The sequence below is a fragment of the Saccopteryx bilineata genome, chromosome 1 (genome assembly GCF_036850765.1).
Source record: "Saccopteryx bilineata isolate mSacBil1 chromosome 1, mSacBil1_pri_phased_curated, whole genome shotgun sequence".
NCBI lineage: Eukaryota > Metazoa > Chordata > Mammalia > Chiroptera > Emballonuridae > Saccopteryx > Saccopteryx bilineata.
The window spans coordinates 27,630,619-27,644,780 of NC_089490.1; the positions used below are offsets into that span (position 1 = coordinate 27,630,619).

General features: G+C 47.8%; 1 protein-coding gene across 1 annotated transcript in view; it reads left to right on the top strand.

The window, feature by feature from the left end:
* The first annotated feature begins 8,176 nt into the window (after positions 1-8,176).
* The window catches only part of TFAP2D (transcription factor AP-2 delta), a 60,685-nt gene continuing 54,699 nt past the window's right edge, over positions 8,177-14,162 (top strand). The window contains exons 1-3 of the mRNA XM_066252971.1: positions 8,177-8,215; positions 9,196-9,693; positions 13,216-13,276. Coding sequence (XP_066109068.1) covers positions 8,177-8,215; positions 9,196-9,693; positions 13,216-13,276 — 598 coding nt within the window. The remainder of the gene's footprint in view (positions 8,216-9,195; positions 9,694-13,215; positions 13,277-14,162) is intronic.

The following is a 14,162-nucleotide window of genomic DNA, read 5'->3' on the forward strand; positions in this document are numbered from 1 at the left end:
TGGACCAGGAGTTTTAAAACAAAACTCTACAAGGGTAAGTAAAAGACGAACGTGAGGTCTAAATAGCGTTCACAGAGCAAGGAGATTCGACAAGATTACATAATGAAGTCAAGAAAGTGTAAAGGCAAACACCACTAGCACAGTCAAGCTGAAGAATAAAAGGGCAATTGCACCAGAGATTAAGATAAATAAAATTATAAGGCCTTGTTCCAGTACATAAGGAAGAAAAGGTCAATGGAAAAATAAACGAAACCTCTGACAGGCTGCTGGGGTAATTGACAATAGAGGCAGACAAAGCTCTTTCAGTTACAAAAAAACAAAAAGAGTAACTGAAGGACTTGGTTGCCTCAAAGCTCCACAGGACTGCTAGGAAGGAGAAGGGACAAGAGCCTGGCCTTCGTGACAAGACAGGTTAGGTAAGGTTAGAAGGTAAGGGAGGAGATAGTTCCAAGGTGACCAGAACTTGAAGTATTGCAGTTGAAGAAGTACCTCCCTCCCATCCCCCCCACCCCGCACCCGTCAGCCCCTTGTCACTGAGAAGATACCCAGGATATTGAAGGGAGAACGAGATAAATCTTTGGGGAGTAAAAGGGAGGGAACTAAATCAGAACAGAACCTCAGGAAGGCACAGGGACTTGGACTGAGAGTGGAGGGACAGCAAAGGGAGGGGAGAAATATAGAGAGACAGAGGGAGGGAAAGAAAGCAAAAGAGAGTAAGTGACATTGAAAGCGTTCAAAGAGCAAAATGTTAAGGAAGCCACGAGGAAATATGAATTAGCCTTCTACAAAATGGAGTTTGAGTGGAAGAAGGAAGACTTCTGTCCACCCCGCCCCACCCCTGGGCCTGAATGAAAGGCTTTGCGTGAGTGGGTGCAGGCATCCAGTTCTAGCTCCAGCCGTGGTCTTGTCACTTGTGTAGTTGTATGACTTTATACGTCACACTTCAGCAAAGGGTAGGCTCTTTTGGCCTCTATAGTCTCTCCCAGCCCTATTGACTCTGGTGCCATCTGTCCCAGGGCCTGGAAAATGGACCCTAGGGAAGCAAGGATGCCCTACTAATAACACCTCTCTCTCCAGTCGCCTCCTTAACAACCCCCTCCTTCCAAATAAAAATATTCAACATTTATTAAACACCTCCCTCGGGTCCAGGCTGCTGTACATATGCATATATACAATCTCTTAAGCCTCACAACAGCCAAAGGAGCTGGCAGTATTCTTTTTCCCATTTCACAAGTGAGAAAATTAACTTAACTCGCGCCAGGAGACTCGAGATTGAAGCTCAGACCCTGTGGTTCCAGATCCAGCTTCCCTGTTGCTTAACCATTAACAGCCTCGGCTGGGGCCCGGAGGCCCGCGCTGGATCCACAGAGCGACAGGCGCTGCTGGGCCGGGCAGCGGGTGCAGCAGGCTGGCGGTCCCTGCTGCTCGCTCCTGAGGCCTGGCTCCGAGGGCGAGGGCGTGCTGCGGCCTCGGAGGGTCAGTGCCCGGCCAGCTGGAACCGCTGACTCCGGGAGCCGGAGACCCACCAGCCAGGGGAACGGGCGTGCTCTGGAGGCGCGGCACCCTGTCTGTCACCAGGAAGGAGGAGAAAGGGGTCTTATCAGGGATGCCGGCCGAGTTTGAGGCCGCCTGCTGCTCAAGGAAAGTCCCTTCCTGCAAAAGAAACCAGACAAGGCCTCCATGTGCGTCTTTTCTGTTAGGCTTCTGGAAAGAAATAGAGACGTGGGCTAAGAGGAGGAAAAGTTAGACGCAGCGGCAGAGGCCAAGCAATGTCGTGGGAAAACATCTTGAATTTGAAGCCCAAATGACTGATTTCAAAGCCCTGCGTCACCTTGGCGATCACTCATAGATATCTGTGCCTCATTTTCACGCGTGTCCCCGTGTCCTCGTTTGCACTAACACCTACTCGTACCAGTACTGATGTGTCCTACACCTACCACATAATACATACTTCGTAGGGTAGTTGGAAGGATAAAATGATATTCTGCTTGTTAAAGCCTGGCCCAGGACCTGGCGTCTAAGTGCTCAATAATTAGCTGTTGCTGTTACTTTGTTGTTATTTTCGCTCTACAAAAAGAATAATTACTCGTGTCCTCCCTGCTTGAGTTGTGGGGAGGAGTGTGATCAGGAGGAAATGAGTCAATACTTGTAAAAGTGCTAAAAAAAAAAAAAAGTGCTTAGTGAACTAACGCTCCGTGTACGACCTTTCGAAATGCGGAGAAGTAAACTTTCAAAAACCCTGGAGTGCCTACAAGGTCAAACCGACAGGAGGATGGGTGAGAGGACAGAGCGCGGTCCTTTCGGAGCGCACGCAGTTCTTGGCTATATAAGGCACGTCTGCCCTGGAAGAGCAGGGCCTCAGCCAAAGAGAGGGCTTCTTGCCCCCGGGCGATCGCGCCCCCCTGGGCCTCCAGGTGAGCAGCCCCGACGCCAGCCAGCTGAGGCGGCGGCTCAGCCCGGCCCAGGCTGCGGGGAGAGGGTGAGCGAGGCTGCGCGGAGCCCGCGGCCAACTCCGCAGCTGCTGCAGACGCGCGGGAAGTCTGTCCTCGCGGATGAGGGCCTCAGCTCCAACTTCTACTCTCATCAAAGAGAAGAAGACTTCAGAAGACAGAGTTATCCCATTTAGTTTTTTGACTAATACGTTCGCCAGGCTTTTTAATTGCTGGCAAATGCATTTTCTCTGTTCAGTTATGGAGTCCGTGTTGTTGCCTGTCGGCGACAAGGCTAAAGCGGAATACAGATCCCTGTGAGGCTTTCGCCAAACAGCCCAGAGGGCGGGATAGGGGTCGTCGTGCAGAAAGAGGTTTGACAAAAAAACAAAAAACAAAAACGGGGGGGGGGGCTGGGGGTTAAAAAATCAATAGCAACCCTTAGACTGAAATGATTGGAGAGTTAGTCAGAATTTTTCATAAATATCCCAAAGTTCTTTTTAAACATGGTCTGTCCCCCCTTTTTGTAATTAAGTAACGTTTTATATCAAGTGGTCCTTCTGTTGCTGAAGGTGACATGGGGGTGTTACTAAGAGGAAGGCAAAGAGTAGAGTTGCCCAAATCATACCTGGAAAGGGGGAGGGACCTTTAGAAAGACACAGAGTCAGCATCTGCTATGACTTCATAGGGGTAAGAAAGGCAAGCAATTCACTTAGGGAGGAGAGGGGGTCTGACCACCAGGGTCTGCGCAGTGTACCTAGGCCACCGTGCCTTTTCTCTTCAAATATCATAGTCTCTTTAACTGGGTCAAGTTTTTGATTCCTGGCTCCTGCCCAGCATTTTCCGAGTATTTGAAGCGCTCTCTCTCTTCACCTTGCCTAACAAGTAAAAAGGAATGAAGCAGAGGTTGGGATACTGTGTGATGGACCCAGCATATCTGCCTTTCCGCTGCTTGAAGGATCGCCCCCACCCACCCACAGCAGCAGTAGCTGAAAGAGGTTAAGAAATGCACGCCAGAGTAGGTCCTTGGATAAGAAGATTTTTGCAGGTCATTAAAATCCTGAATCACTGGCCCCTGGAGAGAGAACCTGCGATCTCCCTGTGGGGTTGGCTCTTGGATACTCCAGGTTGAGCTTGTCTAAGAAGTCTACCCAGGCCTATCCAGAGGCCAGGAGATTCACACAGAGACGGAAGTGTGCCTGGGGGCAGATAGAACCAGAACGCCACTAAGAAAGGAAACAACAGCCATTGGCTTTCTTTGAATACTCTAAGGGTACCTCTGCTCTCTCTGTGCTTCCCAAACAAGCAGGGAGGGCATAGAAGCTTGGGAGCTTTAGGATAGGTACTGGTATTCAGATTTACACCTCTTATTTCTCTTTGTGGGGAAAAAGAAAACAAACCAACATCCGCAGATGATATTGGATGGTCAATGCTCCACTGTTTTTCAGTACAAGCACCCTTTCAAAACCAGGGTCTTTGCAATCATGAAAGTTGTCCCTTGTTGTGCAAACTCATGTCTGGTTTAGGGAACTGCATACCCCACTGGAGCAGAGCAGAGCACACTGCATTTTGCTCTTAGGCAATGTAGGCACGTGCTCTCTTAAGGGTTCAATCACATCTCTGTCTTCCTTAAGGAAGAAGGAAGGTAGGAAGGAAGAAAGGGAGGGACAGAAGAAGGAAGGAAGGAAGGAAGGAAGGAAGGAAGGAAGGAAGGAAGGAAAGAAAGAAGAAAGAAAAAAGGAACGGAGGGACAGAAGAAGAGAAGAAAGAAGGAGGGAAAGGAGGAAAGAAGAAAAAAGGAAGGAAAGAAAGAAGAAAAAAGGAAGGAAAAAGAGAGGGAGGAAGGAAGACACTCTGGTTGACCCATGTATGTGAAAATGCCTTAAGGAAATATTTTTGGTTGAAAATGCCCAAATAAGTACAATCCTTAACCACTCCACCTCACCCAGAATTAGGAAGGAAACTTTATGGGAAACATCTATTAGGCTATATAAAAACAAATTCACTTGGAAAAGCAAAAGAAATTTCAAGTAGGAATAAGGAGGATAAGGAAAATACATGTTTAATAAAACTGGTATTGGCTCTTGTTTACTGGTAATTGGCCATCAATCCCAACGTGCAATGGGTGACAAACCCTTTCAGTGGAGGCCGTTAAGAGCAGACAAAAATGGTTTTGTATCGTGACAGCCTAGAGGCTCAAGAAAGGATATGAACTTCCCACACTAGCATCTGAACTGTAGGGAACAACTCAGAAACTCTCTTCTCTAGTTCTGGATCCTAACCAAAACAATAGCGATGGATGCAAAGATCTCCCTGCAGATTCCTAAAGCAACTGCGCTAGAAGAATCTTTCCTGGAGTGTGGAGCGTGGACTCAGAAGGCACGGAAGTTGTGGGTGTTAAGGGAAACCCTCTCCAGCTTCTAGGGCGAGGGGCTGGCAGGGTCGCTCCCTTGTCTCGAGTGGGCGGGAGCCAGCCGGGCCTGGGGCTTAGGCGGGGATGCTCACTACCGGTTTTCCAAAAGAGGGAGCCCCAGGCGATTGTCACCAGTCTCCAACCCGCCTGGGCCAGTTAATTCAATTACGCCGCCCGCTGGAGAATGTGTGGCCAATTGCTCTCCGGGAAAGAGGCAAAACAGAGAAAGAGGAATTAGCCTTTGGGTCAAGCAGGATGGCATTTATTAATTGCTCAGGAGTATTAATTGGATGGGAAAGGGAGTTGGTGGGGGGAGGGAGTGTCTGTCAGAAACAAATTCCGCGTGCGCGCACATCACACACACACAGACTCCAAGCGCACCACACACCTGCCTCGACGAGTTTCTTTAGCGAAGGGGCGCGCTGAGCAACCCTAGAGCAGATGGAAGGGAGCGCTGACCAGTATGTGCATATGGCGCGGATGATTTCCCCAACTCTTCTTTCAGGGACAAACCGCTTTTATCCCCCCCCCCCCCCCAGTTGGTTGGGTGGAGTTTTCTTACAGCAGTTCAGACGCTGGTGTGGGACGCCCAGACAGCAGGGCGGGATCAGAAGAGCTCTTCAGAAGGAGAGTAGATCCTGGCCAAGTAGATACCTACATTTAAAAAGATGCACTTGGCCTTCCGTGCTTCGTCTCCTCTAAATATCAGGTTTCGTGGTTTTTGTTTTCTCATTTGCATTGCCTTTAGTTTTCTCTAATTCCATAGGGGTTCAAGAAGCACAGTAAAGAAACCCCTGGATGCCTTTTATTTTGGTACCTTTAAGTCACTCGGGAAAACAGAGAGGGACTAGGGAGTGGAATGGAGAGGTACGATTGCCCGTTCTTGGGTGATGTCCCAAAGTATTCAGACTGACGAGACCTCCGGAGGTCTTTCTGTGGCTGTACTCAGCTCCAGGCCAGAGCTCATTACCGAGAGTACCAGAGGCTCGGGAGCTGAGTGTGGCTCATCTCCTGGACAGGGACAAACACATGGGCCAAATGTGCTGGGACAGCAGGCAGAGCAGGCGGCCACGCCGTCCCGAGCCTCCTGGTTGTTCCCAGGGGAGAGGATTTTGCGTCTGCCTCCTGGACCTAAGCCGAGGAGAGCAGGTCCCTTCGCCTTCAATGAAGATGTATCTGACATTAGAGGAGTTGGGGGAGGGGTTTGCAGCTTGTCTGAGAAGGGGCCATCCTTTTCCATTTAAGTTGGACTAACTTGGAAGCCAACATCATTCACCAAAAAAAAAAAAAAAAAAAAAAGCGCCCCTGGCAATTCCCAAGATAACCCGCAGGCCCTACACATTCTTCTGGGGTGGGGAGGTTTCTTCCCTCGCAGGAACGGGGGTTCCGGGGGTAAGGTCGTGGGGGCAACCCCAGCTCCCACAGACCATTGCTCATGTCGTCTGTGGGTAGAACGTAGAGGCCTCGCCCAGCCCTGCCAAACAAACACAGAAGACTTCACTGCCCGTGTTTGGGGATGCAGCCCTTCAGGGCCAACCAACCGCACTCATCTGACCCCTCCTCCTGAAAGACCGAGAGGGGCATTCACCTTCTTCCTCTTCATTGGCCTCTCAGTTTCCTGGCTTCGTTAGACCAAAATATGGCCTGTTCAGAAGTTGCGTGTGGGAGGGGACGCTTGCGCACCTTCAAAGGGGGAGTCAGTGTTGGTGACTGACCCTGGTACAGATCCAGAGCATCACGGATCTACGTTCCCGACTCTGCATTTCAATTCGTGTCGTGTGCCTTTGTCCATTTATATAAAGCAAAGAGTACTGAGTGACAGCCCCAGTTAGCCTGCATGAGCAGATCCTAATAAACCCTCCCAAACCTCAACCGGGAAAAAAAAAAAAAAAAAGCCACATGCCTATTTGCCTGCGGCTTATTATTAAGACACCTTCTCAGTTTAAACACTTAAAAGCTAACCAAATGAAATGGCAATTAAGACTAAATTACCCCTTCTATCTCTGAGATGACTCTTCGGGGCCAGTCAGTTCTTCTGAGACAGACGGGGTCGGCGAGGGGATCTCTCAGAGCCTCAGTCTTGCTGGCAGGTAGCCACGCAGACCCCTCCCTCCAGGTGCTGGACCACTTGGAACGGGAATCGAAATTGTGAACAAAGTAAAGCTCAACTACTCCTTGAAAGTCGAGAGACCCACAGAAGAGCTGGAGATGGGTGTGCACACTTTCCTTCTTGTCCTCTCTTTGTAAAATATAACTTTCAAACATGTAAGGGTTATTTGGGGTAACGGTGTTCAAACACCTGGTGCCACTGTTAAATGATCACCCCACGCCCCCATCCAGCACTGTTTCCAAAAGGGAAGGGAAACACAAAAGGGGGAAGAATGGGTTGAGTTGGGGATCAAAAAACAACGTTTTACCCAAATGTAGAATCTTGTCACATGTCTTTATTCTCTTGTATTTTTCTTAAATATATTGCCAGTTACACCGTTTCTTTATGATGGAAACTTGGGACTGTCCATCATGATTATTTATTTTAAAAACTGCCCAAAGTGTAAGCCACCATGGGTGCTGCCTTCCAGAGGAGCGAAAAGAACCCAAATTCGATGTAAATGTGCAAACAGCAGTATTGTTTCCACTTGGGTAAAAAGCAGACACCCCAATCTGGATGAAATAGATTTGGGTGCTTGTTGCAAAAGGCAGCTTTCAGCATTCAGGGAGTGGAACCAATAGGAATGAGTACTTACTCGTGTAAAAAGGAAGCTTTAATTAATATATATTTCTATCTCTAATATGCACATATCGGGGCTAGATCTTTCTCTTCACCATAAAATGTGTGCGAATTCTCTCTGCAGAGATGGGTCCCCACCTCAGTCGGTATAGAAAAGCATGATAAAGGTTGGAAAAATGGATAAAAATGTTGAAAGAACCTCCAGTTCCTTATTAGGCGAAGATACAATATTTATTCCTTGTCTCCTGGGATAAATCTCTTCTGCCTATTGTCCTCCCAGTTCTCAGTGCTGATGCTTAATTTTCAAAACTTCTATATTACCAAGGGACCTACGACATCAGCCAAAGAAATACTCAGCAAGTACAAAATCTGTTCCAGGGAGCTGCTTTTGTGCAGAGGGAAAATTTTGTTCCTACAGGTTTTTAAGTGGGTACGAGGCAAGGAGCTATCTGATCCGGGCAGAGCCATTACAATTTAGATCTCTATCTATAGAACATTTTTTTTTCCCTTAAAAAAAAAATTGGAAAATACAAGAAGTTTGGATTTTTTTCCCGATTCTTTTTTTGGAGGGGGAAATTGCATCGTAAGCTTTTGGAGAAACCCAACATGTCAACTACCTTTCCGGGACTAGTCCACGATGCCGAGGTATTATTACTTTTTTTTTTTTTTTTTCTTGAGCGCGCGTGTGTGTGGCGGCGGCGGTGGCGGCGGCGGCGGCGGTGGCAGCTTCCCCTGTCTCTAATCTATATTGGACCGTTACGTTTAATTATAATCTGGCTTTCGGGAGAAGTTAAGGAAGGAAAGGGGAGAGAGTTCGTTATGACATCTGTCGCCAGGAAGGGCGACTCCGCCACGTTAAGAAACATTTGCTGTAATGAGGGGGGAAAACATAATTGTAATAATAAAGAAAGGGAGGAGGTGATGAGGAGAAAGAGATAGATAAGGGGAAAGATGCTCAGAAAGGCACAGTAAAGAGACTGATGGGGGGCGGTAGGTGGACAGGGGGGTGGGAGCGACGCGCCCCTTTTGGAATGGGTTTATTCTAGGAAAGTGAGCAGGAAGGGGGGTCGGATTCCTGGCCCCAAATGGATAAGAAAGTGAGCAAGTTGAACGATTTGCACAGACTGGATTTTGTTAAATACATGGACAATGATTGTGAACAGCTCTGGCGAAACATTTGGGCCTGGCCCGCGGCGGGGTCCCGGGCGGGGGTCCGGCTGGAGCCCGTGGGCGGCCTCGGTCCGCTCCCCGCCGCCCCGGAGCCGGAGCGAGCCTGGCTCCCAGCGCCCCGCGCCCCGCGCGAGTCGGGCAGGGGCTGAGTGTGTGTGTGTGAGTGTGTGTGTGAGTGAGTGTGTGTGTGTGCGTGGTGTCACCCGCACCTATATAGGGTGGGGGATTTTTTCCGCTCTCGACTTTGAGGACGAGGCCGCCCACCCCCGGCCCGCCCGCTCGCAGAGGCTTCCTGGCGAAGGCGCAGCGCCGCGGCGGCGGTTCGGCCGAGCCCTGAGCGCTCGCCCTCCTTGGAGAGCCACATACGGCTCCCGGCTCCGGGAAAGCGGCGCCCTGGTTGCAAAATGACAAACCTCAAGTTTTTCTGCTCTCCCTTTTCCCCCTCTTCCTTCCAGATACGTCACGACGGATCAAACAGCTACCGTTTGATGCAGCTCGGCTGTCTGGAGTCCGTAGCCAATTCCACTGTCGCCTACTCCTCTTCCTCTCCTCTGACTTACTCCACCACCGGCACCGAGTTCGCGTCCCCCTACTTCTCCACTAACCACCAGTACACCCCGCTGCACCACCAGTCCTTCCACTACGAGTTCCAGCACAGCCACCCGGCCGTCACCCCCGACGCCTACTCGCTGAACTCGCTGCACCACTCGCAGCAGTACTACCAGCAGATCCACCACGGGGAGCCCGCCGACTTCATCAACCTGCACAATGCGCGCGCGCTCAAGTCGTCCTGCCTGGACGAGCAGCGGCGGGAGCTGGGCTGCCTCGACGCCTACCGCCGCCACGACCTGTCCCTCATGAGTCATGGCTCCCAGTATGGAATGCACCCAGATCAAAGGCTCCTGCCAGGGCCCAGCCTGGGGCTGGCCGCCGCGGGAGCGGATGACTTGCAGGTAAATAAGCAGAAAGTGAATGTGTCTGGGCCCTCCCCTCCTCGCCTCCCCCTCCCGCGCTGTTAGTGCTCTGACTACAAACCGACTCTTCCTCTCTCTCTCTCTCTCTCTCTCTCTCTTTCATTTTCTCTCTCTCTCACACACACACACACACGCACGCACACGCACGCACGCACACATCACTTATGGAAAGTTATCAAAACAATTAGAAGAGGCGTGTGCCATTCGGTCCCTCTCATTGGATCAAGGCATTTCACCTGGACGCTCCGGAGTCCAGCAGCCGGGCTGCCACTTTCGGTGGTCTGCAAGGAAGCCTTTGTGAATCCACATTTCTACACCCGAGGGGATGAGGCGGGGGAGATCAAGGAGGCTTAGGTCGAGACAACTGGACTCAGAGTAAGACCCGATAAGTTGATGACCAATCGCTCCCTCGGTCTGGAGCTTTGATGGGTCTGTCCGCGCGTCTTACCATTTGTCCCAACCTGAGCTGTGGGGAGCTTGTTAGGAACTAGGGGGTGAGCTGGTTTGGGAACCTTGTGAGGACCCTGGGCTCTAGCAGAAGTTTCACTAAAGGTACCAGATTGATGCAGAGAGCAAAGAATCGTACATGAAAACCTCAGAAACTGTATCTCAATGAGAGGATCCAGACAAGGCACTTTGCCAGGGTCCGGGGTTGGGCTTCGTTTTCTCCAGCTGAGGAGCGCCCAAACCTGCCACCCAGATGAGTTACAATTTTATTTTTCTTCTCCAGCCCATTAACATTTTTTGTAATATGTAACTCTTTAAGAAGAAGGAAATGAAGAAATGAAGAAGGAGTGAGGGACAGAGAAAAGAAATAGGGAGGAGGAAATGAGAAAAAGAAAGGGGAGAGGGAAACAAAATGAAAGAGAGGAAAAAAAGAAGGAACGAAGGTACGAAAGAAAAACGAAATTCAGATACTGTTTAGGCTGCCACTCAATCAGATATCTGTTTCTTACATTCTTAATTTATCTTTGCGTATCTTTGCAACAATAGAATTTATGATTATGCAAGCTTATTGTTACAGCCTCATTTCAAACAAATAAACACACATAGTCCTCCCCCACCCCCCACCCCCAAAATATCCAGAAGACAAGAAATTGCAACTTGTTTTGCCAGAAAGTGCAGCTCGCTCTACCTGAGTTCTTGCTTTTTTACTAGGCACAAAGCTGGCCACCTTCTCCACAGTCGTCACAAGGAAAGGCAAGATACTTAAAAAGCACAAGTTGGAGACGTCAGAAATCCCTTGTTGCGCACGGAAAATCTTTTTTCCTCATTTACCTCCAAGCAAGGGATCATTTTTAAATTAAAGTGAAAGCCCTTACTGTCCCAACAAAGAACCATAGCCACAAGATCGGCATACAAGAAAAAAGATTTGGCTCTATAAACCTTGACTTTCTACATTTATATTCACGAAATAATTTTATATGCTCAGGGTATTTCTACATTTTTCACAAGGACCCCTTACGTCTCAAGGGGGGGGGGGAATCTGTCATTCAATGCTTAGTTCAACTAAAACCTATTTACTCCTTTTAATAGCCGCGTCTGCTGCCGATTTTTTTGTATCTGTACAAATTTTTTTTCTGTGCTAGGCACAAAGCCGGGCATTTTTCAAAAGAGGGGATTAAAACATTTGCAAGCACCGAACAAAGGGCGAATCCCATGCAAAAGAACACCGTAGTTTATCCAATTTTCGACTTAGTGCCATTCAACTGGTCATTTATGCAATGTCATCCGACCAAACAACATGTTTTACTTATGAAGGGGGAAAGTTTGTTAAGTAAAGAGTCCAAGGTTGGGTTTCGTCTAAGAAAATAAACATTGTAACGGTGCGCCAGAGGCGGGGAGGGGAAGGGCTTACTCCCTTAGAGAGCTTCGAGGCCTCTACCTTCTTCTACGTTTCAGTTATTTTGAACATTCTTTTTCCCCTCAGCCTGTGTGTTTTCTGTATTTTTAATCTTTTCCTATTTATTACTCATACTGAGGGACTACTCATACTGAGAGAGCACTCCAATATGCTAGAATCAAATGAGGAGTATCATATATGATCTATTTATGCCTATGGGCATATATATTATATATCATTTTAGGTATGTGTATATATGAAGCAAGCTGGAAATCTGGTTATTTTCTCCCACTCTTCCTGGACTTAGTTAACGGAATGAAAAGGAAAGAGAAAAAAAAAGTCATAGCTACTTTTAAAACGAGAAATGGGGAGGGGAGGTGTGGGAGAACCCCGTCTCTCTCCTTTTATTTCTTCCTTTTTAAAACATTCATCAGCATATGCCTCATTTCAAATGCAACAAATGTAAATATACTTTTCCCTGCACAGAATTTTAAGTGAAAGTCCAATGGTTTGGAGGGCGGTCTAAGTCTGCCTAACAGATGCAAACAGTCTTGTGGCTTCAGTTCCATCTTTGAGTCCCCTAAAAAGATTTGCTATGGCCAACAAAGGAAACTGTCACACCTTTTCCCATCACTGCTTTAATTTATGCTCGGTCTCCAAGTTGGGTTTTTTTTTTTCATATTGATTTGATAATCACTTTAAGGCAGAACAGTTAAAATAAGAAAGAGCTCGTGAGTCGGTTGAAAAGGGGGCTCTTACAGGCCTGCCTCAATATGGTGAAAATGGGGAAGCAAAGGGAGCCAGGGTTGTAAAGGTTGTTTTGTAAAGTGGGTTTTTATTATGCACCGACTCTCTTCGCATTTACTTAACTCTTCACGGGCTGTTGGGTAGGTTAACACCCTTCAAGGCCTCTTTCATGTCCAATACCTCGTTTGTTTGTAAAGGAAAATGAGCCTTTAGCACATTTGGATTCAAAGGAGGGAAAAAAAAGACACACAGAGAGAAATTTTTATTTTTCTTCATCAAAAATCAGCACACCCTTACCTCCTTCCCAGTTCAAATGAGCCTTCGATCCATCAGAAGCCTGAGGATGTACAGCGAGTGCACCTGAAGGTGGTTCCTTCTAAGACCCATTTTGGGCAGCATTATAGGACGCTCCTCCAACATGGGTAAAGCAGAATCTTCAGGAGATAACTTGAATCTTCCCCTTGAGATGGCTCCTCTGAGCCCTCCAGAAACCCACAGTGCCAATCCTGACACACCTGTGGTGTAATGTGCTTCCTACAGAAACTGCCATGGAAACTGTAGATAAACTATGTAAGATGTCTTGATGGGGGCTCAAAGGGTTTCTCGCTCTCTTTTGCCAAGATGAAAAGCACTCAGGCTCTTTCAAGTGTAATAGTGTATGGTGCTGTAAAATGCACACCTTAAGATTTATACAAATTTTAGATTGTGGTTTCCTGGCCCCCCCAAAAAAATTCTCCTTAAAACCATGCATGCTGCCAAACTTGTTCCAGCTCAATGGTCCCTTACCAATGTCTAGTATGGGGTTATGTGAACACGAGGTTCAGGAATGGGACAGACTAAAAGGCTTAACTCATGTGGTCATGCCTATTAGTATCTGTCTGTGTGATTTCATTTCTTTTTCTTTTATTAAGGGTTCCGTGGAAGCCCAATGTGGGCTTGTTCTCAATGGCCAAGGTGGAGTGATAAGAAGAGGTAAGTAACCCCATGTTAAAACTAAACATTCTTTTCTCATCTATTACTTTGTTTTTGGTGATCTGGTGGTGGTTTTAAACATCTGATCCCTTGTCTCATGATTAGAAAAATAATGACTCTTGGTCAATTACTCTTGTCTCACAAACCCGCATTAAAAAGCTCCCCTCTCTCCATCGAGGCTTGTACTTAGCCTGTGCCTCAAAGACCTGTGATAGAAAAGATTGGCTATTTCTCACAGAACAGTGACAGAATTAGTGTTCCAGACCCCCCCCCCCAAGAGAAAAAATCCTTGTCACTCTCCCTTCCCCCAGCATCACATCCTGGAGCAGAATCTCTGGTCTTTTTTTAGTTTTAAATGTGCCAGCCACAGGCTGAGTATTTGAGGTGATGGTGTTAGCTTGAGGCTTTGAAGGATTCTAATAAAGCTTAGATACGTGGAGGCTGCAAGGAGGCCTAATGAAACACCAACATTGTAGCTGCCCTTATTTTTCTAGGTGTCCTGAACATTTCTTTCTTTAAGGGACAGTGAGAGAAGGAGGTGGTGTTAACTGTACCGGATAAAGCTTTCTTGTTCCCATCTGTTGAAGAAAACATCTGAATCCAGAGTTGCCCATGGAATTGGAAGGTGGGGGTGGTAGCAAGAAGAGAGAGCTGTTGATTTTGGCTCAGACACTCAAAGGGGCTGCATCTCAAATGTTCCACTTTGACAAAAGGTTTTGAACTATGACATTTTAAGGGCCTCAAGGCAGTGCAGATTTAGCTGGCTTCCCACTTAACTGTACCCAGAGCCTCTGAAGCTTATTTTCCTAGCAAGCTGAGTAACCCGAGGAGCACACAAGGCAAAGGGGGACCAGCTGTTCTTCCAACTTCATACGAATTAATAAGA